Source organism: Bos javanicus, chromosome 17 (genome assembly GCF_032452875.1).
Source record: "Bos javanicus breed banteng chromosome 17, ARS-OSU_banteng_1.0, whole genome shotgun sequence".
Taxonomy (NCBI): Eukaryota; Metazoa; Chordata; class Mammalia; order Artiodactyla; family Bovidae; genus Bos; species Bos javanicus.
In genome coordinates this window covers 45,207,473-45,231,637 of record NC_083884.1, presented here as the reverse complement: position 1 = coordinate 45,231,637, position 24,165 = coordinate 45,207,473, and the positions used below count along the sequence as shown (strand labels likewise).

The window sequence follows — 24,165 nt, the reverse complement described above, 5'->3', positions numbered from 1 at the left end:
GAACATTCTTACAGCTACTCCACGGGTTCAAAGATTTTCATAACAAAATGTTAGGGGAAAAAAAATGAAATGTTAGAAAAATAAAAATCTGTCTCTTCCCACTTAAATCTGAATAAACATTTAAAGGTTAACAAGTCAAAGAACAGCAAAACTCTGTGCGGGGAATCATGGCCAATCAGGTGTCCCCCCCTCCCCACCCTCGGCTCCACCTCACCTCTGCCTCCCTCTCCTGCCCCCAGCCCTGCCTGACCCCACTGGGTCACCCGTCCTTGTAAGGCTTCAGCAGGAGCACCTTATTGCCCTCCAAGAGTGAGGCTGGACATTCGTAGTGATGGAGGGCCGGGCAACCCGCAGCAGCCACCCCGAGAGCCCTGGAGCAGTACAACTCCAAGGCAGCAGAACCTCCCCATGTCTGGACTCTGCCTGCTGTCGGTGCCCAGGACAGGGCCTGACACAGACTACAGTCAGCATCTGTCCATTCAAGTGGACAAGCGAACAACAGCATCGGCCACCACCCGACAGTCTCCTCTGTCCCGGGGACGCCGTGGTGGACACGCGGCCTCTCACAGCCATTTAGATGAGTCCCTGTCTCAGGCAGACGAAATATCTCTTCGCTCTTTTCATGTCAATACTGGTGCTATTCAACCAGAAGAAATATGACCGAACACCAGCTGGAGGCTGGCCTCCTGCCCACCGCTCAGCGGAGCCACTGGGCCTCTGCCAAGGGCGGCCCTGGCTCCTGTCCCCTCCCCTTTGCGATACAGCCTGGAAGGAGGACATAAGCCTCTGTTTGGACTTCAGCACCAAAACCTCCTGCTGAGCTATCTCAAGCCAGTCGCTTTGCCTCTCTGGCCCCCATCTTCAGCGTGAGATGGGAGCAGCGCGGCCAGCCATGGGGGCATCAAGAGAGCCGCGAGGTCGTGTGGATGAAGTGCCATAGAGCGCCTGCAGTCGGTCAGACGTTTCTGTTGTTATTCTGATGACCACCTGGTGTTAGATGTTTTCTCCTGGAACAAAGGCCATGTGGGGGGTTGCTATTGTTCAGTTTGTAAGTCGTGTCCAGCTCTTTGGGACCCCATGGACTGCAGCTTGCCAGACTTCCCTGTCCTCCTTTATCTCCCAGAATTTGCTCAGACTCATGTCCATCGAATCAGTGATACCATCCAACCATCTCATCCCCTATCATCCCCTTCTCCTCCTGCATTCAATCTTTCCCAGCATCAGGGTCTTTTCCAATGAGTCGACACTGCATCAGGTGGCCAAAGTATTGGAGCTTTAGCTTCAGCATAAGTCCTTCCAATGAATATTCAGGACTGGTTTCCTATAGGATGGACGGGTTTGATCTCCTTGCAGTCCAAGCGACTTTCAAGAGTGTTTTCTAACAACACACTTTGAAAGCATCAATTCTTTGGCACTCAGCCTTCTTTATGGCCCAGCTCTCACATCTGTGGGGGGTGAAGGAGGGGAAATACCTGTCGAGAGACAGGCCACACCCACGGAGACAGGCCACACCCACGGAGACAGAACCAGGTCCTACTTCCAGGCCCTGAGTAAGGAGCAAGATGCTGGGAGGGGGCCTGCACCCTTGAGAAGAAGAGGGTGGGAGGAGGGCTGGGCAGAGGAGGAAGTCCAGGGGAGTATAGCTCAGACACAGGAGCGATGTAACCACAAGCCAGAGACACCTGGAGCCACCAGCAGCTGGAAGAGGCAAGAAGGGTCCTTCCCTGGAGCCTCCAGAATGAAGGAGTATGGCCCAGCCCACACCTTGATTTCAGACTTCCAGCTTCCGGAATGGAAAGAGAATGCATTCCTGCTGTTTCCAGTCTGCAGTGCTTTGTCACAGCAGGCCCAGGAAACAAGTACAACACCCCAAACCTGCCCCTCCTACAGCGTCCCCCACTTGAGAAATGACTACTCTTTCCTGGTTGCTTAGGCCGATAGGAGAACCTTCTCACCTTCCCATGTTCTTGTCTTCCCATTCACATCCAGTTCATCGGCACGTGCTGGCATCTCGGGGCAAGTGCATTTGACCAGGAAGAGGACTCAGCCGGACGCACCTCCTCAGCCCCACCTCTGCTGCCCAGATTTGCAGTGGCCTCAGCTGGCCTCCTGCTTGTACTCAAGCATTCATTCATTCATTACAGGAATTGGCTCACGTGCTTCTGGAGGCTGGGAACCCACAACCTGCCATCTGCCACCCAGCAGCCCAGGTCAGTGGATCGAGTAAATCAGTCCGAGTTCTAAGCCCTGAAAACCAGAGCAGCTGATGGTGTGAACCCCAATCCAAGGGCAGGAGGAGCGGCAACGGATGTCCCCGGTCACCAGCGAAGCAGGAAAAAGAGGCACTCTGCACTTTGGGCTCTATTCAGGCCCCACTGGGTTAGAGGGGCCCCCACACCAGAGAGGTGTGTGCAGCAGAGGCCGCCACTCAAGATGCCAATCTCGCCCGGAAATGCCCTCACTGACCTGGAGCAGTGTTGCTTGTGGGAGCTGATGGCCAGGCAAGCTGACAGGCGTGGTAGCCACGACTGGCTCTGTCCCTGCCTCTCCTGCCTCCCGAGTCTCACGTCCTCCCCTGGAAGGTGGTATCACAGCAGTGACAGGCGACAGTCCCCGCCACATGCCCCAGAGCGGCCCCTCCAGCCTCTCCCCCCACCGCTGGCCCTGGGCAGCCCGTTCACCCCCGTCAGGTAAGGCACCTTTTCAGCCAGCCCCGCCCTGCCCTTTCGATACCTTTGTTCCCTACCCTCTTCCTGCCTTATTTCTCTGTCTGTGCCCGACAAGACACATAGCAGGCAGCTTCATGTAGCTGCACCCCAGGCCCAGAACACCAGCACGCAGCAGGTCCCCGAGCCGTGTCACCTGAGTGACTGAGAGCCGGAGCCTTAGCAGCCCCACACCACGTGATCACTGGATGTGTCCCCTGCCCCACCTGGCCCAGAGCATGGTGATGGGCCCCAGATAGCACTGTTGGCAGTTATAACTGTGAGTCTCTGCCTCGTGGAAGGATGTTGAGAGGCAGGCACTGCATTCTGACCCCTGCCATGGGACTCCTCAATCCGCTCCAGCCTCAGACCCTGAGAGATGCCCACAAAATCAAGCCAGCTCCACAGAGGGTGTAGAGTTAACCCCCCGCCCCAAACCCCAAACTGAGGGCTGGCCTGTGTCAGGCTCTGGGAGGGACCCCAGGTTCCGGTGTCCTATCTACTGGGAGGACTGTTTATGGGGCCAGGGCCCATCAGAGCCCCTGATGGGGTTCACAGCAGGGTCTTCTCCCTCTCCAGAGGGGTTGGAAACTGATGGCAACCATGTGGGCCCTGCAGCCCCGGTAAAGACTGGACGCCAAGGTAAGGTGCCCCTGGCTGGCAGCGCCCCATGAGTGCTGCCACACGCCAGGGCCGGGGAGTCAGCTCTGCCCACAGCCCCGCAGGAAGGACACCAGGGGCTCATGCTCGGGGGTCTCTTGGGTCTGCCCCGAGCCAGTCCTTTGGCTGATGATAATCCATGCCCCTTGCCTACAGCTAACCTGGACAGTGAGAACAGGGCCCTGAGGGGTCGGGGAGGCCTCCCAGGGGGTTGTCCAACTCGAGGGGATCTTGGGGACCTTGGACTTGCAGGTGGTGTCAGAACTGGGGGACTTGTGTGCCCTGGGCTCCCCCTAATTTTGAGGTTTGCTAACTCTCACAAAGGGCTTCCCTGGTGGCTCAGTGGTCTCCTGCCTGCCAATGCAGGAGACGCAGGTTCAATCCCTGGGTCGGGAAGATCCTCTGGAGAAGGAAATGCCAATAGTCCAGTATTCTTGCCTGGGAAATCCCATAGACAGAGGAGCCTGGTGGGCTACAGTCCATGGAGTTGCAAAAGAATCAGACATGACTTAGCAACTAAACAACAACAACTCTCATAGAATAAGCAGCACAACTGCTATCCAGACTCCTGTGGGGGAACCTTCTCTGCTTGGCCTCACTGCACTCTGGTGATGAGAAAGCACCCAGCACAGAGCAGGCGCTTCATCAATCAATACCACTTGGAATCAGTGAATTACCTGGCAGGATGTGAGTTTGGAGGAGAAACGGGGGCACCTTCCAGATTCCAGGGGTGCTGTCCGGGCCTAAGGAGCCGGGTACTGGGCCATGACATGGGCTGACCCCCTCTTCTGGCACCTGGTCCCTTGCTGCCTCCCTGGGAAAGTGCTGGCCCTGTGGGAGCTGAAGGTGACCTTCCATCACTTCCGTGTGCGCAGCGGGTCTTTCCTAGGCTGCCGGGGCTTCCTGCTCCTGCTCTGAGGGCTCCATCCCAGGCCTGGTGTGCCTTTGATGAGCCAAGGGTCCCTCAGTGCATGGGTCTGACCTTGACCCAGGCTACAGATCACACCCAGGGGACATAGGGGACATATGCTGGGCCCATGGGGTCCTGGACCGTCTGCTTGCACTCTCAGCCTCTGCTCCCAGCCTAGTGGTGACCACGTGTGCGTGTGCTGGTCCCACTGGCACAGCGGGACCACTCCTCGGGGCTTTACCCAAGTTTTTGCTTGAAGCCTCCCCGCCCCGGCCTCCTAAGCTTCCTGGACTCTGTCTTTGCCAGCCCTCACCATCGACTGTCAGCCATCCGACTCACTGTGTCTCGTTGGGGTGGGGGCTATGGCCTGACTTCAGGCGGCCCTCAATAGCGGGGTCCAGCTGGGTGCCTGAGTCCGTGGGGCAGACATCCTCCTGGGGCACCCTGCCAACCCCCGACCCCCATGAGACCCCAGGTTCCTGACCTCCAGACTGAGAAGTGCCTGTGTGGTGGCCCTCAGTTACAGCAGCCAGGAAACCACACACTGGGCGACAGTTGTGAGAGTACATCCACCCCACGGGCTTTGCCAAAATCAGTCTTGTTTAAACAACAACCCGAATTCACCCTCCGACAGAGCCCTGGAGGGGCTGTGAAGGGGCTGGGGGGGTGAATCAGATGGAAGCGGCTGTCACCAACAGCTGGTGGGTACCAGGAGCCTCCCTGGTTCCCCCCACCCCACAGCCCTGAGAGGCCCAGGGCTGTCCCCATCCAGCTGGCCCCAGTGCTTCCCTACTGCTCCTGGCCTGTGGTTGCTGGAGGCTGTGGGGTGGAGGATTGGATTTGTCAGATGAGTATCATCACTGATTAAATTTGCTGGGTTGGCTGTTGGCACACTGCCGCCGTCTCTCCCTGGTGGGCAGAGAATCTGTTTGAGGTCGTTAAAAAGACGGTAATTGAAACATCCTGAGGACTAGATCCAGCAATGTGAGAGCACAGCCTCTAAGGACAAAGTCCCCGCCCATCACTTAGGTTCCAGACCCCCAAGGTCGGGGGCGGGGAATTAAAGCCCAGGAATAGAAACAAGCATCCTAGCAGCTGGGGTCGGGGGGAGGGGGGAGGAAGTAGGGGGCAGCAGGTCACCCATCTGTGCTTTTCCTGGAATTTCTCTGCCCCAGCCTTCACCATCCTGCTCTGGGCCCGGAAAGGACAAGTCAGAGGCTCCCTGCTCTCTGACCACCACTGAGTCCAGCCACGGGAGCGCCAGGAGGAGAGCAGGGCCAGGGGCCAGAGAAAGAGGGCCCCTGACTGTGGCCCTCCACCTACCTGGACCACAGCTCCTGCAGGCGCCCTGCCCAATGGGATCCCCTCCTTTCTCCCTCTCATGTGTCTGTCCTGCTGTCTCTGCTTCTGCATCTGTCCCCTCCCCTCTGCCCTTCAGTCTCAGATGGGACCCTCCTTCCTGTCTCCTCCGGGGACACCCATGCCCCAAACACACCTGTGTCCCTGTGCAACACAGCAACTACACTTCTTGTTAAAAAAAAAAAAAAAGTTTAGCAGTTGCCCTAGAGTTTGCAATGTACATTCACAACCAATCCAAGTCCGTTTTCAATAACACGGCAAGCAGCACCTTTTCAATAACACTGGCTGGTTTCTGCCTCCTCTCTGGGGAACACTGCCTTGTTCATGTCCCCATGACCTTGTTCATATCCCCATGAACTATAATCACCCAATATACTCTGCTGGTATCATTTTGAAGAAACTGTTACCTGTAGGACAATTAGAATAAGAAAAAGCAAAAATTTTATTCTGCCTTCATTTATTCCTTCTCCAACCCTCTTTCCTTCTGCAGACCTGAGTTCTGACCTAAATTATTCTTTGTCTGCCTGAAGGCCATCGTCCAGCATTTCTTTTGAGGCCAGTTCGTGGTGCCTGTCTCTTTCTACACCTTCCTCAAAAGACCCAGGTAGAGAGTGCCTGATTGATTTTATTTCATTTAAACCTACAATTTTCAACAACTCTATGACATTGCTATTCAGTCCCTCAACCATGTCTGGCTCTTTGAGACCCCATGGACTGAAGCACAGCAGGCGTCCCTGTCCTTCACTAATTCCTGGAGTTTGCTCAAACATGTCCATAGAGTAGACGATGCCACCCAACCATCTCATCCTCTCACCCACTTCTCCTCCTGCCTTCAATCTTGCCCAGCATCAAGGTCTTTTACAATGAGTCAGCTCTTTGCATTAGGTGGCCAACATATTGGAGATTTAGCATCAGTCCTTCCAATCTGTTCAGGACTGATTTCCTTTAGGATTGAGTGGTTTGATCTCCTTCCTATCCAAGGGACTCTCAAGAGTCTTCTCCAGCACCACAATTCAAAAGCATCAATTCCTCAACGCTCAGCCTTCTGTATGGTCCAACTCTCACATCCATACATGGCTACTGGAAAAATCATAGCTTTGACTATACAGCCCTTTATTGGCAGTGATATTTCTGATTTTTAATACACTGTCTGGCTTTGTTATAGATTTTCTTCCAAGGAGCAAGTCTGTGAATTTCATGGCTGCAGTCACCATCCTCAGTGATTTTGGAGCCCAAGAAAATAAAGTATATCACTGTTTCCATTATTTCTCTATCTATTTGGCATGAAGTGATGAGATCAGATGCCATGATCTTAGTTTTTTGAATGTTGAGTTTTAAGACAGCTTTTTCGCTCTCCTCTCTCACCTTCATCATGTCCTACAGATAAGGAAACTGAGGCCCAGACTGCTGAGCGCACAGCATTTGCGGTCATTCACCCACACGATGTCATGCTGACTTCAAAGCCAGGCTCTGAGCCACTGCACCCGAGCCCAGGAGACCCTGCAGGATCAGGGAAGGTGAGCTGGTTCCAGCCCTGCCTGGCCCTCCGTGGAGTCCCAGGCCTCCTCCTGCCTGCTGGCAGCTGTGTCACCAATGCACGCCTGGAACGTGCCCTCAAGCCTGGCTCCCTCCCTCATCAGCATGCAGGACACGGCCTCACAGCCTCTAAGAGGCTCGTGAAGTGCCTGCTGAGCTGCCAGCTGGCCCAGCTGTTGCCATGGAAAAGCCCAGAGCATGTGGGCCTCCTGGCAGCCTGACACACCCGCTCCCCTGGGACCCCCCATCCAGGCTGCGGGCACAGCACCCAAAGTACACACGTGAAGGGGACCTGCTCCCAGCGGGCCTCAGTGAGAACAACTGGGGCCCTCCCTGGGAGGGGCTGAAGATGCCAAGCCCCACTGCATCTGTAAGAGCCAGGGGAACCCCATTGTGGGGGTGGAGCTCTTTCTGCCTGCCCACATCCATTCTTCCACTTTTCGCTAAAGTCACCTCAGCCTTCTTTGAAGAACAGCCTCCCCCTGTGAGTACAGTCTCAGGGGACCCACCCTCACCTTGGTCAAACGCAGATCTGATCTGTCAGCAGGTATCACTCCCCCTCCCTCTGCCCATGTCAAAGATTGGTCCAGGTCTGGGCAGATAACCTTAGTCAAACCACTGATACTCCTGGATCTGTGCCAACACTCAGCAAAGGTGAATGGCTGAACATAGAGTCAGGGACACCCAAGATATGTTGGCCTGGGTTGACCTCTTGATCAAGCCATACCTGAAACCAGTGTCCCTGGCATCTCCAATTGCCTGAGGTAGCACAGTTCCATTTTTATTCATGCCTCATTGGGTTGGGTTTCTGTCACTTTTGATGAGAGCCCTCCCTAATACTCTTTGGCTCCTAAAAAGATTCCTACAAATGGGCTATGTTCAGGCTCCACCCTAACCTACTCTGTGTGACTTTGAACATCTCCACCTAGGACCTTTGGTCTCTGTGTCATGGGAACTGGTGCCCACAGTGGCCCCTCGCTCTGAGAATCCCCCATTTCTGTGCCATCAGGGGGAACGCCAAAAGAATTTATTTGTGATGTCAGCCTTTCTCCATTTTCAGAAGTGTCAGGGCACACAGAGAACTAGGAAGGGCTGAGTGTCATCTCTTTAACGGAAGTTTAAGCCTCCTGAATTGCCGGGGCAAGGAGAGCCTTATCTGTGCATAGCCAGCCAAGAAGCTTTATCTTATGTCCACCCTTGTGTTCCAACTTGTGCCCAGCTGTTTGCCCTGGGACTCTTTCTTTGCCCAACCCTGACCCTGCAGATGGAGCCTTCTAGGCTGGCTTCTGCCTGGGCTCAGCCAGAGTGAGCCTTGGGTGGGAGCCAGGGTGTGTCCATCAGCCTGGATAGGTACTCATGGCCCTCAGCACTCCCTGTAAGGCCTGGTGTGGGTGTTCCAAGAGGGGTTTGAGGGACTGGGAAGAGGTTATCCCCACATCCAACTCTGCCTTCTTGTAGGAAAATTTCACAACTTAACCCAACTGTAGGCAAGTCCTCATGTCCCCCCAGCACACTGCATCTGTGAGAAGAGACCCCGCAGAGGTGAGCCTGAAGCCAATATATTGATCCTTCAGTAAAGGCTGGTCCTGGCTCTGATCTTTCCAATGTGCTCCCCTGACTCTCCCCATGCAGGCACACCCCACTCTTGCCTAACATCTGGGCTGGAGACCCTGGTGGCCAGAGAACTCTTCCCTGCATCCCTCACCACTGTCACCATCTCCATCTCCACTTTCAGTATTGGGGTGTTGATGATGGTGATGGTGACAGTGATGATGAGGAAGAGGAGGAGGAAGATGGTGAAATAGGTGATGAAAAGGTGAAGGTGATGATGGTGATGATGAAGGTGATGGTGGTGATCTGGGGTCAATAATACCTGGTTCAGGGCTTCCTTCATAGCTGAGTTGGTAAAGAATCTGCCTGCAATGCAGAAGACCCTGGTTCAATTCCTGGGTTGGGAAGATTCGCTGGAGAAGGGATAGGCTACCCACTCCAGTATTCTTGGGCTTCCCTGTGGCTCAGCCGATAAAGAATCTGCCTGCAATGTGAGAGATCTGGGTTCTATCCCTGATTTGGGAAGATCCCCTGGAGAAGGGAAAGGCTACCCATTCCAGTAATCTGGCCTGGAGAATTCCATGGGTTGTATAGTCCCTGGGGTTGCAAAGAGTTGGACACGACTGAGCACCTTTCAGTTTCACTCTGGCTGTTGATGAGCACTCAATAACTGCTAACTATTATTGTCAATGTCACCATCCCCCTAGTCACAGTGTTTGATCGTGGATAGGCAAATAACCCAAGTGAGTCCAATCAAAGTGAACCCTAGGATTTTACAAGGACCGTCTCACTGGGGTCACTGCCCTGGTAGAGTGTGATCAGGGAGCTTCCGTTTCAAGTGATTTTGCTCCCCATCCTGCCCCCTAGGGTGTGAGCCTGGCCAAGAACAGGGCCAACACAGGGGACAGCAGAGCTGATGGCGGGAGGTGGAATCCTGGTAGATTATCTGAAACCCGAGGTCAAGCTGTATCTGTCCTTTTCAGCTACAGGAATAAAATCCTTTCTTTCTATGTATGCCAGTTGGGTTGGGTTTAGGTCCTTCACAACAGAAAGAGCTCCAGTGGATTCTGTGAGTCTCTGCAGAGCCCCAAAGGCAATGGCAAGTGAAGGATGAGCCATGCAAGGTCTGAAGAGTGAGAGAAGGAGGGAAAAGAAGACCTGGCCATGGGCAGTGGCTTGAGCTTCCTCACAGCATGGTGGCCAAGTTCCAGAACTGGTTATCTCAGTCTGTTCCCTTTCCCACAGACCAGGGTCTCAGTGTACATCCACACAGGTTGTACACTGCACAACTCCAGGAGATGCCAACCTTCAGCACTCAGGCTTTCCAGTCTGTATTTGGAGTAAAATTGTTCAACCTGAATTTCTAAAGGTCAGCCAAAGTCAGGCCAAGTCATCAATTCTCTAGAACTATCTGACACTAGGCTTAAAGAGTAACTTGAACAAGCAGATAAGGAAATCCAGGGCAACAAATATCTGTGGAGACAGGCAGGAATCCGATGCATGAGGCATGTGGATAGAAGGGAATAGGGAATGGTGGGGATTGTAGCAGAGGAAGCTTGGACTCTGCCTAAAGGTGTTCAAATGCCTCGACCTTCCACCTGCCAAAAAAGTGAGCCCACAACAGAATTCAGATCAAATTTGGAATCTCTGAAATGGAGATGCTGTGCTTCAAGCAGGCATGGTGTCTTACGTCTCCCACAGAGAGCCTGGTGCAGAGTGGGTGCTCAGTAATAATGCTGACCTGGGTTAACCTGAGACTCCAGACCTCATGAGATCTATGAAGGACCAGAAAATAGGGCTTCTGCGTGTGAGTCCAGAGAGTTATAACAGCTGGTGCGTAGTGGCTCCTGTCTATACTCCAGTGCTAGTAAACACTGTTGGAGAAACATCTACTGCTTATAAATACCTGTGAGACCCTCTCACCCCAAGCCGCCTCTTGTGTTTTGGGGCCCCAAGTGTCTGTCTGCCCTGTGTGACTTCAGGGCCACCACATGATGAGTTGGCATTCCCTCTCAGCTCTCTTACATGACTGGGGCAACCAACAGTGTTCCGGGCAGCAGACCCTCCACCGGCCTTGGTCCCTGAATGATCACGTGGAGCAGGAATACGATATAGTGTGGACATCCCTGGAGGTCCAGTGGTTAAGAACCCACCAGCAAATGCAGGCAACATGGGTTCAACCCCTGGTCTGGGAAGATCCCACATGCCACAGGGCAACTGAGCCTGTGTGCCACAACTACTGAGCCTATGCCTAGAGCTTGTACTCCACCCGTGCATTGCAACAAAGAGTAGCCTCTGCTCGCCGCAACTAGAGAAAGCCCACACGCAGCAACAAAGACCCATCGCAGCCAAAAATAAATAAATAATTAATTAAAAAAAAAAAAGATATGGTGGTAAGCACTGCACTTCCAGAGCTCATCTTACACTGTAACCTAGCCTGTTGTGACTAAGGTCTAGTGTTTACAAAGAGCATGAGGTAGTAGAGAGGGAAGCAGCTCTGAGAGCAGCCACCACCCCTCGGAGCGTGGACGTGCGCCTGATTCCCCATTCCAGAGGCTCCTGAACACCCCACCCTACCCCCCATGTCCTCCATACACTCCTCCTGCCCAAGTCAGTAGAAGCTGAACTTGGGTGTCTGCCACTTGCAACAATAGCCAATTAAAATCTGACAAATCCAGCGCTGTCCTGCTCATCTCTGGGTTCTCCAGGCACGTGTGCTAAGTTGCTTCAATCATGTCTGGCTCTTTGTGACCCCATGGACTGTAGCCCACCAGGCTTCTCTGTCCATGGGATTCTCCAGGCAAGAATACTAGAGAGGGTTTTGCTATTTCCTCCTCCAAGAGATCTTCCCAACCCGATGATCGTACCCACGTCTCTTACATCTCCTGCACTAGTACGTGGGTTCTTTACCACTAGTACTACCTGTGAAGCGGGTTCTCCATAACTAAAGATAAACTCTGGAGTTCCAAGGAGCTCAAGAAACATTTGCTGGATAAACAAAGAAGCCAAGGGAAGCATGGTGTTTGAAGGCTGCTGAGAAGAGACACCTCAGGGGCCACTTCCTGCCTGAGGAGGTGGGGGGTGGCATCAGCCCTGACTGAGGGGTGCGTGGGCTCAGTAGTGGTGGCACGTGGCCTTTAGTTGCCCCAAAACATGTGGAATCTTCCCGGACCAAGGATCGAACCTGTGTCCCCTGCATTGGCAGGCAGATTCTTAAACACTGGACTACTAGGCAAGTCCCTTCATGGGCTTTTGACAGGTAACGAGGTCATTTCAGATGGGCACTTTCAGTAAGATGTGATTGTGGCAGAACCACAACTGGATTAAGCAAAAAAGAAATATACTGAGTCGTGTGTATGTGAAGTCCATGCATAGATACTGCTTCAGGTACAGCTGGATCTGAAGTTAAAAATGTCATTAGGTCATAGTCCCCTCAGTCTCCTTGCTCATCTGTCCTCCATGTGGGGTCCATTCTCTGGCAGGTGCTCCCCTTGGATGGCGAGACTCCAGCTGACACCTGCCTGCCTCTGAGACCTGAGGGAAAGAGGGAACCTCCCTTCCATGATTACCACCATGGTACTGGGTCATATGCCCACTCCCGGACCAATCACTGATGACAGAAATGGGTGGTTCCAACTGCAAAACATGACTGATACACTCACATCTGGAGTCAGAGATGGAGTTAACACTCCTTAATTTCATGGACTGAGTACAGAAGAGTAGGGATTTCCCAGAGGAAAATCAGGGTGCTATTACCAAAGACATGATGGACAATGTATGATGGGCTGTGCTCACTGTCCACCAAATAGCCATCCATGTCCCTCTTCCCAGCTCACAGAGCCCCACTTTGTCCCATAAGAAGCAGAAACCCTGGGACCACAGGAAAGTCAACCCCCTAACACAACCTTATAATGAATCATATTTGGTCACAGAAAGTTAGTAAATCCACCCCCTTTTCCAGATTTTCACTTTCCCAGCCTCCTTTATAACAATTAATGACTATGAAACACTATTCTGATAATGAGAACTCCAGGGATTGGTACCACTGTTTTTTTCCTCTCCTCCTGGAGTACTGGAGTGAGGGCATGATGGCTGGAGCTGCAGCAACCATATTGTATCAATAAAACATCAAGTAAGAGAAATAAAAGCCAATGCTATGATTAATATTTCTTTTCTTGACTGTTACACAAGTAACATGGAACACATAATATTTTGTAAGAATTCCCTGCGCTTTTCTGGCTGGGGACAATTAAGAATTGCAATTAAGAACTGGAAACCTGTAATAAGAACACCTACCAACTAAGAGTCTTGTGTTAGCTCAGCTAAGAAATTAAATAAGTTAACACAGGAAAAGTATTTGAAACCACATCTGATAGATAAGTTTTCCAAAAGTGATGGTTGTTAGTGTCTTCATCACCATCACTACTGCTGCACCACCGCATGTTGCTTCCTCCATGGGGAACTTCTCTTGGCCCCAGCTTCCTCTCTAGGTATGGTTTCCCCCTCCCATGTCCCCCTTCACTATCACGCTTATTGAAAGAGGTGCCTATGCTTCCTAACCCCACACCCCCAGCCAACTAGCTATGGCAGAACCGGGTAACTTGAGGTGTAATGACTTGCTAACTACCCACCTCCACTGCTGACTGCAGGCCCCAGCAGACGAGGGCTGTGTCTCTCAAAGTCACCCACCTCTGCTGCACAACTGTAGTTGTCCTGACAGTCACTGCAGAACCAACAGCTGGTTCCCACAGGCTGGCAGAGCAGAAATATTTCCCTGACTGCTGGGTTCATCACAGTTCCTGCCTGCCGCACCCAGCTGTGACTGAGTAGCTATGTGAGGTCTTTTCTGAGCTTGGGTTCAGATTCCACCCTCCTCATCCTTACCTGTATCAGTCAGCTAGTGCTGAGTAACACACAGCCCCAAGATCCCAGTTTCTTTGGACAATAAGTATTTATGGTTCATGTGTTTGGAAGTTGGCTGAACTGCTTCCTCTGAAGGCTCTGAAAAGATCGCCTCTTTGCTGTTGACCTGAATTTAGCAGCAGGAGGCTGCTGCACCCCTCTCTTCCCTAAGAGAAGCCAGCCTGAGTCCAGTCTGATCTGAGGCCCAGGAGCACATCTGAAGCTCCATAGCAGAGGAAGCCAGTCCAGATTTGGGTTTCTGATCCCTTCAAATGGAAAAGTCCAGAGGCCCCTGTGGCCCTGTCCTTCCTCCCACAGGCTGTCCCCTCACCTGTGGTGCACACCGCTCAAGGCCAGGTTGGGGACACAGGGACTGCTCAGACAGGACCTCACTGCCTTGCAAATGTCCCTTTCTTGCACAGGCCTCCCACTCCTCCTCGAAGGCTGGACCTGTTGGAAGACCTCTAAGGAGAGTCAGGAAGCCAGGACTCCTGGGTGCCTCAGACAAAGGACACTCAGGGGCCCAATGAATGCCATCACTGAGTTAGGCTCACAGCTGCTCTCCCGGAGCTGATGAGCCCATGAAGGAGAGAAGACCAAGAAGGCACCTGTACCTGGAGAGGCCTCAGGCCCAGAGAGATGCACTGTCTGTGTGATTGAGCACCGAAGCTGGGCCTTCCCCGATGGGCAGATGAGTTGGCAGAGACAGCTCTACCAGGTGTTGTCTGTGTGTCTCTAGGGTGGTCAGAAGGCCTGGTGGCATCCATACAGATGCAGAGTCTGGACACACCTGAGCTCCAGAGGGACCGCCCACAAAGCCAACCCTGCCTCAGGACTCTAGCGGGTGGCAGGAGATGCAGGAAGCCCCCGGGGCTGCAGAAGGAGCTGTCTGAGCCTTTCCGATCCATGCATGAGGGATGGTGGTAGACCGGGCACCTTTAGGGACCCTGGAGGAGAAATTAGCACTCTTGCTGTCACTTCTGCCTGCCAGAGCACACGAATTCTCACGTGGGCCATCCTGACCAGCCACACAATGAGGGGAATTCTGAGAAATGTTCCCACTCTCTGAGTCAACCCAACACGGAGCCGCCAACTGGACTTTGGGGAGAAGAGACATCTGAGTTAGGGCTGATGAAGAGAGGGGAAGTAGACAGAGCAGGCAGGTGGGGGTCAGCCCCCGGAGCAGCAGGGGGCTCAAAGCTCCAGCACAGAGAAGATCCTGAGGTGCAAGAATTAGGGGGAGGGCACACTTGGGATGCTGCTGCTGCTACTTCTAAGTCGCTTCAGTCGTGTCCGACTCTGTGCGACCCCAGAGACGGCAGCCCACCAGGCTCCTCCGTCCCTGGGATTCTCCAGGCAAGAACACTGGAGTGGGTTGCCATTTCCTTCTCCAATGCATGAAAGTGAAAAGTGAAAGTGAAGTCGCTCAGTCATGTCCGACTTCTAGCGACCCCATGGGCTGCAGCCTACCAGGCTCCTCTGCCCATGGGATTTTCCAGGCAAGAGTACTGGAGTGGGTTGCCATTGCCTTCTCCGACACTTGGGATGAGTATATCCCAAATTTCAATTCCTTGGATACCCAGCTTAAGACAGATTCTAGGGAATCTCCTGGCAGTCCAACGGTTAGGACTCTACACTTCCACTGCAGGGGGCACAGGTTCGATCCCTGGTCAGGGGGAATCAAGATAACACAAGCTGAGCAGCATGGCTCCCCCTTCCCCAAAAAAAGATTCTAATTTCGGCACAGGACATTGAATTGGTATGTGGGCCCTCTATTGTGACAAATGGGAATATAGTCCCCAGTCTTTACCTCCTCTCTGAAGCAAGACTCCACACCTACCCTCTGCCACATGACTACAATGCCACCCTCCCGCCTTCCCCACAATGGACTAGAAGGCATCAACTTCCTTCCCCATGGGTGACAGTCTTGGCCAAGTGACTTGCTTTGGACAGGATGCAAGCAGACACAATAGGCTTAAAGCACAGACTTCCATCCATTGTGCCTTGAAATATGGTTTGGCCCTGTGAGTTTTGCAAAGAAAATGCCTCAAGTAGCTCACCTCTTGCAGCCTGGGTCCCAGAGAGAGACCCTTGGAACAGACCTGAACCTGACCCACAGTCTGAAGCAGAGCCCTTCCAGGAACCTGCAGCCTTATCAGCAAAACAGAAATAGTTCATGTTCTAAGTCACAGACATTCTAGGGCTGTTTGTCACACAGCATTGTTGCAGAAACTAGGACACCTGCCTCTTTGGTTAGGAGAGAGAAAAGCTTGCAGTGAGCTGTCTGCCCCTCCCAGACCGCATCCACTGAAATAGGCTAAGTGTCCAAAGAACATTGAAGTGCTGCTGCCAGAAGGAGGTTGCATGGATACTGGAAAGGCTGAAACCAACATTTCTCACCATGGTGGAGCAAACAGCTGTTCACAGATGGTGCACTAGGGGCTGGTCTGTGAGCCAGAACTCATTTTCTGGCTGTCACCCGACAAACTGAAAGTGTGTTTGAACCCCGAAGGAGCAGCTGACTCTGATGATTTATAGGGCCTGAATGGATCTGTGAGGGCAAATTCAATTTTGAATACAATTCCATGTCAATTAACATTGCTCAGAGCCTGACAGAAGAGCAGTGACTCTAAAGCAAAGCCAAATAGCAAAGACTGATGGGGTTGAGCTCCAGGCCACCCTGGAAGCAGATAATTTTCATCAGTGCCTCTCAGAAATCTTCTGGGGAGGACGCTCGTGTGGTGACCAGGTGAGGACTTGACTCTGGGGGTGGGATCTGGTGAAGGCTGGGATTGAAATCACACAGCACTCGGCCAGCAGGCTGGGGGTGGGGCAAAGCTTCTTTTGGCAGTGTCTAGCCTGTAATCCCAGGGATGGGGGAACCTGGTGGGCTGCCGTCTATGGGATCGCACAGAGTTGGAAACGACTGAAGTGACTTAGCAGCAGCAGCAGCAGCCTGTGGGAAGGACCCATTTCCCCTATTGTACTGGAGGAAGGATGAGTCCTCAGGGATGGGATGAGGTGGAAGGAAAGACCTGGGCTGGCTGTAGCTGAGCCCCAAGGGCCCCAAGGGGGCTAGTGGGAAGGCAGAGAGGAAGGAGGAAACCTAGTTCATCAGGATCCAGGTCCAGAAGGCAAATACCTCTCTAGAGAGGTGGAGCAAGGGGCGAAGGCGCCCATTCTCTGGGACACTGGTAAACACGCAAACAAGAGGGGCTCACAACCTGTGGTCTGCAGACTCGCAGCCCCAGCTTGTTGGAAATGCAAATCTCAAACCCCAAGTAGGACCAGGAACAGAAAGGTCTCTGATATGTTGACAAAACCTGTGGCCCCTGAGTGATTCTAGGTGAATGTTCAGACCACCCACCACAGGAAGCATGTCATCAGCACCCCACCCCACCCCACTCCAGGTTTATGGAATGGACAGCTGAGGCAGAGAAGTTAGACCATCTGCTCACAGTCGGAAGAGAGGAGCTGAGGTTAGAGCTTAGGTTCTTGAACTGCTCTGGCCAGCATGGTAGCCACCAGTCACAGGGGTTATTTCATTTCAGATTGAAGTTAATAAATAAAATGCACAGTTGAGTTTTCTAGTTGCATGAGCCACATCTCAAGCTGGTGGTTTCTGGGCTGGACGGCATAGATCTAGAAAATACTACTAGTGTGGTCTTGAAGCTATCCCTTAGCCACTGTTGGTGTTTGCACTCCAAAAACCCCCCATCCTCCTCCAGGAAGAAGAGAACAAATGTGTGTGCAAGAACATATGGAAAGTGAGCAGAACAGCAGCCCTGCCACCCCTTATACCAGCAGGAAGTGGAGGTGTCAGCGCTTAGCTCTGCAAGCTCCTGCAAACCCTGAGGAGCAGGTTTGGAGCCCTGGGAGAGGTACCCCATGGACTCTAGCCTGCCAGGCTCCTCTGTCCATGGAATTCTCCTGGCAAGAATACTGGAGTGGGTCGCCATGCCCTTCTCCAGGGGATCTTCCCAACTCAGGGATTGAACCCAGGTCTTCTACATTGCAGGCAGGTTCTTTACCATTTGAGCCCCTATGATGTGCATAGGTGGGGGCAGGGGGGATGAGCACAAGGCAGGCAAGCAGGCTGCGGCCTCCTCCCACCCCACTCTGCCTCTCCCCTGAAGGGAGGTTTCCTGTGCCCAGGATCCTGTACCCAGGAGATGGCGGCTGGTCCCTAAGACACTGGCCAGCCACCTGGAAATGAATCGAAGGACGGAAAATCCCTGGGAGGCTTCTCCCCAGGAAAGCTAAGAAACCCAGAGAGGAGTCCCCACAGGGAGCCTACAGTGATCCCATCCTTCACCCTGAACACATCCAAGTGTCTTCAAGGGGAGATGAACAGACAGTCATTCCTACACTTGAAAACCTCAACGCCAAATCCTGGGCCTTCCCAAGCATTGTGCTAGAGGTAGGAAAGGGGTGACGAGAAAGGAAGCCCCCTGCAGTCCCCAAGATCAGCTCAGCAGAGCAGGCTGCAGGTCTCTGAGGACTCCGGGCCTCCGGAGCAAGTATGGGGCCTGGAAGCCCCACTGGGGATGGGCAGGCAGGCCCAAGGGCCTGTTTCCCAAACGAAATCCTTAAGTATTACCCCTGGGACCACCCCCACCTCCTGCCCCTGCAAATACAAATTTCAGGCCTTCCATCCTCAGAGGAGAATTAGGGTAGGAGGAATGCCCAGGAAGCTTTCCGTCTTTCTAACAAGGCTCTTAAAATCCAAAGGGGATGCTGGGGAAGTCAGAGTGATAATAAAGTCTGGAATGGGAAAGGGAGAGGGGGATCCTGCTCCCACCCCCAAGGAGACTAGGAGAGGGTGGAAGGAGGGCCCAGAGCAGAGAGAGCTGGACAGGATGGGCCTGGGTGAACTGGAGGCTGGCAGCTTTGGGGGCATCAGGATGTTTGGAGTACTGCCTTCCCCACTGTCCCCAGGGACAACCCTGTCAACAGCCTGTGACTACCCAGACCACACACCTCCCTGCCCTGCTCACACTGGGGCCCCGGGCTGGCTGGCTTCTCATCTGGCAGGTCTCAGCTCAAATTACCACTCCTCTGAGAGGCTTCCGGGACCACCCCATGCCCACTTCCTATGACAACTCCCTCTTCAGTCATCTTCAGGTTACTCTTCAACATTATGCTACTGGGCTCTGTGTTCAGGTTCTCACTCACTTCTAAAAGGGCCTTTTGTCTCATCCACTAGAGCAACACAGTGTCGGTTGCAGGGCATTTAGTAAATAGGTGTTAAATGAATTAATGATATTAAGATTTGAGGAAAACAGCGGTCCCTCCCCACCCGCAGTGGGTCCTTAACCGCAGTCTCCCATGGGTGAAAGAGGAAGTTCCTCCTTATATTTTTCAACTCTCCAGCTGCCCCCTCTCATCCGTTCCTGCCACCATGCTGCCCTGGAAGGGGAGCAGCCCCCGCAGCCCAAATTGCTGTCTCTATGCAAACGAGGCATCCCTGGGGGGCTTCCCACCCAGAGGGTGAGGTGGGGAACTTGACCCAGGAAAAGGTAGAGGGAATGCACTTCGTGTAGAACTTCTCCCTCCCCATAATAGAGCCCAGAGGTCAGGTGCCTGGGCAGGGGGCGGTGGAGAGCACGGGAAGCCATGGAAGGACAAGACCATCCTGCAGGAAGACCCCTTAACGAGAGGCAGGAGACACGTGAAGAAGTCCTAGACTGGGGCGCAGGATATGAGGGAGTGAATAATCCTCATCTTTAACATGCCCCCTCTCTGGGCTGAGATAGTCTGTCCTCCTTTTCGAACCGAATAAATCCCTTACCCGCCCCTGGATCTGAAAGGACGTCGAGGACTACCCACCCCTGGGCCTCCCATCGCGGGTGGGAACCTGGACTCCCCAACTCTGTTCACGCTCCCCCAGCTGCGGGGGCGGGGGAGGGCGCTGACGGTGAGCGTGCCCCTCCGCGCATATGTCTCGCTTGGCTGGAGAGGCCCCCCCCTTTTCCGCTTAAGAGCTCCCATTGATAGATTCTATCGGAACGAGGCCGCGGCTGGGGAGGCGCAGTGGTGAACCCCCCGCCCCTCCCAAAACAGGCAAACAGAAAGTCACGGTAGCACTTCAGCTCCCTACACCTCCCACGTGCTGGGACGCCTGCCCAGGTGCGTGCGGAGGGGCGGGAAGGGGCGCGGCCCCGCAGCTCCCTCCCCCAAGGGGCGAGGTAAGGGCGGGGCGGGCCTGTGGGGCGGAGCGGGCCTGTGGGGCGGAGCGGGGCTTGGGTGGGGCGGGACCGGAGGCGGGGCGGTGGGGTCAGGCTGTAGGGGCAAAGCGCGGCCTGGGCGGGGCCAGGAGGGGGCGGGGCGGGGCGGGGCTCGCGTCGGCTCCGCTGAAGCGCCCACTTCCTCTGGCGCCGGCTGCCTGGCGGAAGTACGTCAGTTGTTATCCGCTCGGGGCGCCGCTGCCACCGCCGCCTCACGAGCCCCGGCGCCTCAGCCCCGGTCAGCGCCCCGCCCGCCTGCCCGCCTGTCGGGCCTCAGCCCAGCTTTCGCCCGCCGCCAGTCGCGCATGGGGCGTGCCCTCGGGGCCGCGGCCCACGGCCGCTGAGCGCCGGCCGCCCCGCCGATGCGCGCGGCCTCCCGCGCCGGGGCGCCCAGGCCGCGCAGGGCCCGGGGCTGAGGCTACCCGCGCGGCATGTCCGGCCCGACCCGCCGCCCGCCGCCGCTCAGGGCCCGAGTCCGCGCGGACCGCAACAAGCCCGGCGGGGCCGAGTAGCGCAGCGGTAGCGGAGCGGGAGCCCGACGGCGCGGCCGCAAGGTCACCGCGCGCCATGGAGGCCAAGGTCCGTCAGAGCCGGCGCTCACGCGCGCAGCGGGACCGTGGCCGGCGCCGGGAGGCGGCCCGCGACGCCCGCGACCAGAGCGCGTCGTCGGGGGACGAGCCTGAGCCCGGGCCCGGCAAGGAGAACACGGGCCTGCCCCGCGCGCCCCCGCCCCGCGCCGCCGCCGCGCGCCCTCCGCGCCGCCGCCGCCGCGAGTCCAGCTCGCAGGAGGAAGAGGTCATCGACGGCTTCGCCATTGCCAGCTTCAGCACGCTGGAGGCCTTGGAGGTAGGTGGGCCCCCGCGAGCATGTTGCCGCGGAGTCGCGAAAAAGAAGCCCCTGGAGCATGGGCACACCCACCCCTTTAGGGCTCCCAGGGCTGCGTGGGCCCCACGCGCCTAGAGGGTTGCTCCGAGAGGACCCGGCCCCCCCGCGGGGGGTGCGGGCCTGTTGGTCTTTCAAGGAGCTGGGGAGAAAAATCTCTAAATTATATTGTCCAAACTAGGGGCTGCCTGGCTACTCAGTCTTTTTCAATTGTGTTTATGTTGCCAAAATATCACTTGATTCAGTTCAGGATGTGCTAGGGAGGTGAGCATTGCTGAACTTGCATGGAGGCCGTGATAAAATGGATACTTGAGGGTTCTTCCTGTTCTCCTCCTCCCTCTCCTCGAGGTTTCTGTTCACATGGGGAAAGGGAGGGTCATATTTTAGCCCCCTCTCTCTGCCACCGCTGTGTGCTGCGTGGTTATTAGGATGGCAGAAAATATTGCTTGTCTGGTTGAGTTATCGTGGACAATATTTGTTGAGCAAATAACGTCCCTTCTCGCTTGAAACCAAGTGAGTGGAGAAGGAAATGAATGCTGTCAGAGCTGGCAAGTGGACTGGTTGGGAGCTCTTGTCTCCTAGAACTGGCCTGGATAGGAATGGCGCCTGGCCTGGGAGTCCTGTGAACCCCAGTCAGCTAGCCAGCCCCTTCACCCTCCAGGGGCCCTAGACAGCACGTATTTTGGGGGACCAGCGTCTGTGGGGTTTGGGGTCCCAAGAAATGCTTAGTTAACAGCTCCCCTTTTCTGAGGAGTTGGGGGCCAGTGGCCTAGGACTCCCCAGTTTCAGAAGCTAAGCTTTGGGGGAGGGGAAGTCCCCACACTGCAGGTCTCTGCGGTAGTCCCCTTTCCAGGGGTGCCCCGCCTCTGTAGAGAGCCTCAGGGTCGGGTGCTGGCAGCCAGGGACAGGTGGCCCAGGAACAGGTTTGCCACTTTTTGTCTGGATGCGTGGATGCACCTGTGTCAGACCCTGTGCTAACACCCTCCCAGGTCCTCTGTTGTGCTCATCTGGGAAGCCTGGGATGGCTCCTGGGCCTAGGGGTCTTCAGCTAACACTCTCTGTCGGGGTGTGGTGGCGCAGGCCTAGGCTCTTATCCTGGGGAGAGGAGGCCCCAGGGCTGAGTTTTCAAGCCAGGTCCTGCCCTGCGGCCTCTGAGAGTGGATACACCAACCACCTTCCAGATGCGTAACCGCCCTGTCAGGTGGGGTAAAGACAAAAACGCTTACTTTGGCCTCCAGGGCCCTGCACCCCATCAGCTGGCCTCTGCCACCTGACATCCTCTTACACCAGCGTATCAGCCCCTTGCAGGTTCTGCCTCAGGGCCTCTGAACTTGCTGTTCCCTCTTTTGGGCTGTTCGGCGCCTTCATGTCTCAGCGCAAATGGCACTCAGAGACGCTGTCCCTGGGCATGGCCTGAAGCAGCATCCCTTCCCCCCAGCTGTGCATCTCCCCTTGTTATTTCACACACTCTCTTTGCCGCCAGTTCCCACTCTTTCTGAAGCTGTCTGCTGTTTTGACGCTCCAGAACTTGTAGTTGGAAGAGAGCAGGCACAGAGTCTGTGTGTTTCCACTGAGGATTATAGTGCCCCCATGTTCCTGGAGTGAACCAGTGAGAGGAGAAACGGAGGTTCAGGGAGGCTGCGCCTCGGGTCACTCAGCGCCCCACACACTGCCTGCAGTGGCTCTGGCTGTACCCTCCTGCCTCAGGGGATACGCAGTGTGAGGGGGCTTCTGCAGGCTCAGACCAGCCCCAGCCAGATCGTGGTGAGAACGAGCTGCTTTCTGCTTGGCATTCACGCAGCCGCCTCACGCAGGGCCGCTCTACACAGCTTTCTCTGCCCTTCTGAGCCAGGGAAGGGTCTGCCTGTCTTGGAAAGTACGGGGCTTCTGGACAAGTCAAAACTTCTGGATCAGCCTGCTTGTTTGGCCTCATTTCTTGCTAAAGTGTAGTGGTTTTCCCCCAGAGTTCAGATAATTCATAATGAGGCTGAGTGACAGCATGCAGCGAACGAGTGCTCCCTCTACCAGGTGCTGTTCTGAACCTGTTTGTCCCCACTGCACAAATGGGGACACTGAGGCCCGTCGCTTGCCGTGTCAGGACCTCAGCGTGCCCAGACTCAGAGTTCTGCCAAGCCCTCGTGAGTCTGTCTTATAGCCTCCATGTGGATGCAAGCTACCACCCTTGGAGCATAACCTAATGTCAGCTGTGGGGGCCTGTGCAGAGTGCCAGTGTCCCTCAGGGCCTCCTTACCTTTGTCCTGAGGATGCAGGCCCCCACTCCCAGTCCTCCTTGGGCTCCCTATCCCTCTATGTCCTGGGAAGGCCCCCTCCACCCTGAGTCCTGGGCGGGTCTCAGGCCCCCTCACCCTCTACCTGGTGTCCCTGTGTCTGCTCCAGAGGAAGGGTGACACAGGTGCCTGCCTCTGGGGCAGCTGAGAAGACCACTGGCCACCTCTGTTAAGTGCTGTGGACCCAGCAGGCCCTTCATAACGTGGTGGGGGTGTTGTCGACTGAGGAGGGGCCCCAAGTCTGTCTGGCTCAGGACGTGTACACAGTCCTGGGGGTAGGGTTATCTCCACTGGAATCCAGTGTCTGAGCTGAGGATGTGCAGAGGTCACGATCTGGGCGCGGGGTCGCACACCTAAGCCCTCGTCCCCTGTTGGCTTTCCAGTTTTCCATTTATCCAGGTGGGGACAATGAGCAGGTTGCCATGGGATAGGGGCCCTGTGGTTGGGGCGGCACAGGGCATCTTTTCCCCAGAGCTTTCCCTCAAGGCAGCCAGCCCTTGCCCTCCGTGTTCCTTCGTGTTTCTCCGGATCTGGAGAGAGCGTTTGGCAATAGAACCACTCTTCTGGTTTGGCATCCTTTGTTTGATTCTTTGTTCATTTGCTTTTCAAACAGCAGAACACTTTTACCTGGATCGAGTCAATTTTTATGAAAAGGTATATTTTGAAAAAAGTTAGCACCAGACTCAGTCTTCTTCAGTAACTACTGTCCCCAGCTCCTGGCCTTTTCAGAGCATGTTATGCAGCTATAAACACACTTGTAGTCTTGCGCCTCTCCATTTTGCAGAAGGAAAAGGTTATCTGCCGCATCTGTACATGTCTGGGACGTGTGTGTCCGGGAATAGAGATGGAAAGGAAAACACCCAAAATTATAGCTGTGCTCACAGGCGACTTCCTTTCTCTAATTCTCTGTTTCTTACGTTTCGATCAACATGTGTAGCTTTTATAATCCACAAAACGTACACCTGAAGCCGTACATGACCTGCTCCACTTAGAGTCACGCTTGAGAAACCCTGCTCCCGCCTCCGACACATCAGCAGGTGGACAGTGGTGTGTGGGCAGCTGGTTTTGGCCCGGCTCCGCTGCTCCCAGATTTTGGGGCCGTCCAGGGGCTCGCTGTATGTTTCCCCAAAAAATAATGGAACCCT

At 54.7% G+C, this 24,165-nt stretch overlaps 1 protein-coding gene across 22 annotated transcripts in view; it reads left to right on the top strand.

Annotated features, from left to right (window-relative positions):
• Positions 1 to 19,942: 19,942 nt before the first annotated feature.
• The window catches only part of FBRSL1 (fibrosin like 1), an 84,210-nt gene continuing 79,987 nt past the window's right edge, over positions 19,943 to 24,165 (top strand). For 18 of the 22 annotated variants that reach the window (XM_061384428.1, XM_061384444.1, XM_061384443.1 and 15 more), the window contains exon 1: positions 20,007 to 20,696. In XM_061384428.1, coding sequence (XP_061240412.1) covers positions 20,418 to 20,696 — 279 coding nt within the window. In that variant the 5' untranslated portion in view covers positions 20,007 to 20,417. Of the gene's footprint in view, positions 20,697 to 24,165 lie in introns of all 22 variants that reach the window. The other 4 variants (XM_061384449.1, XM_061384431.1, XM_061384432.1 and 1 more) reach the window with 2 other exon arrangements.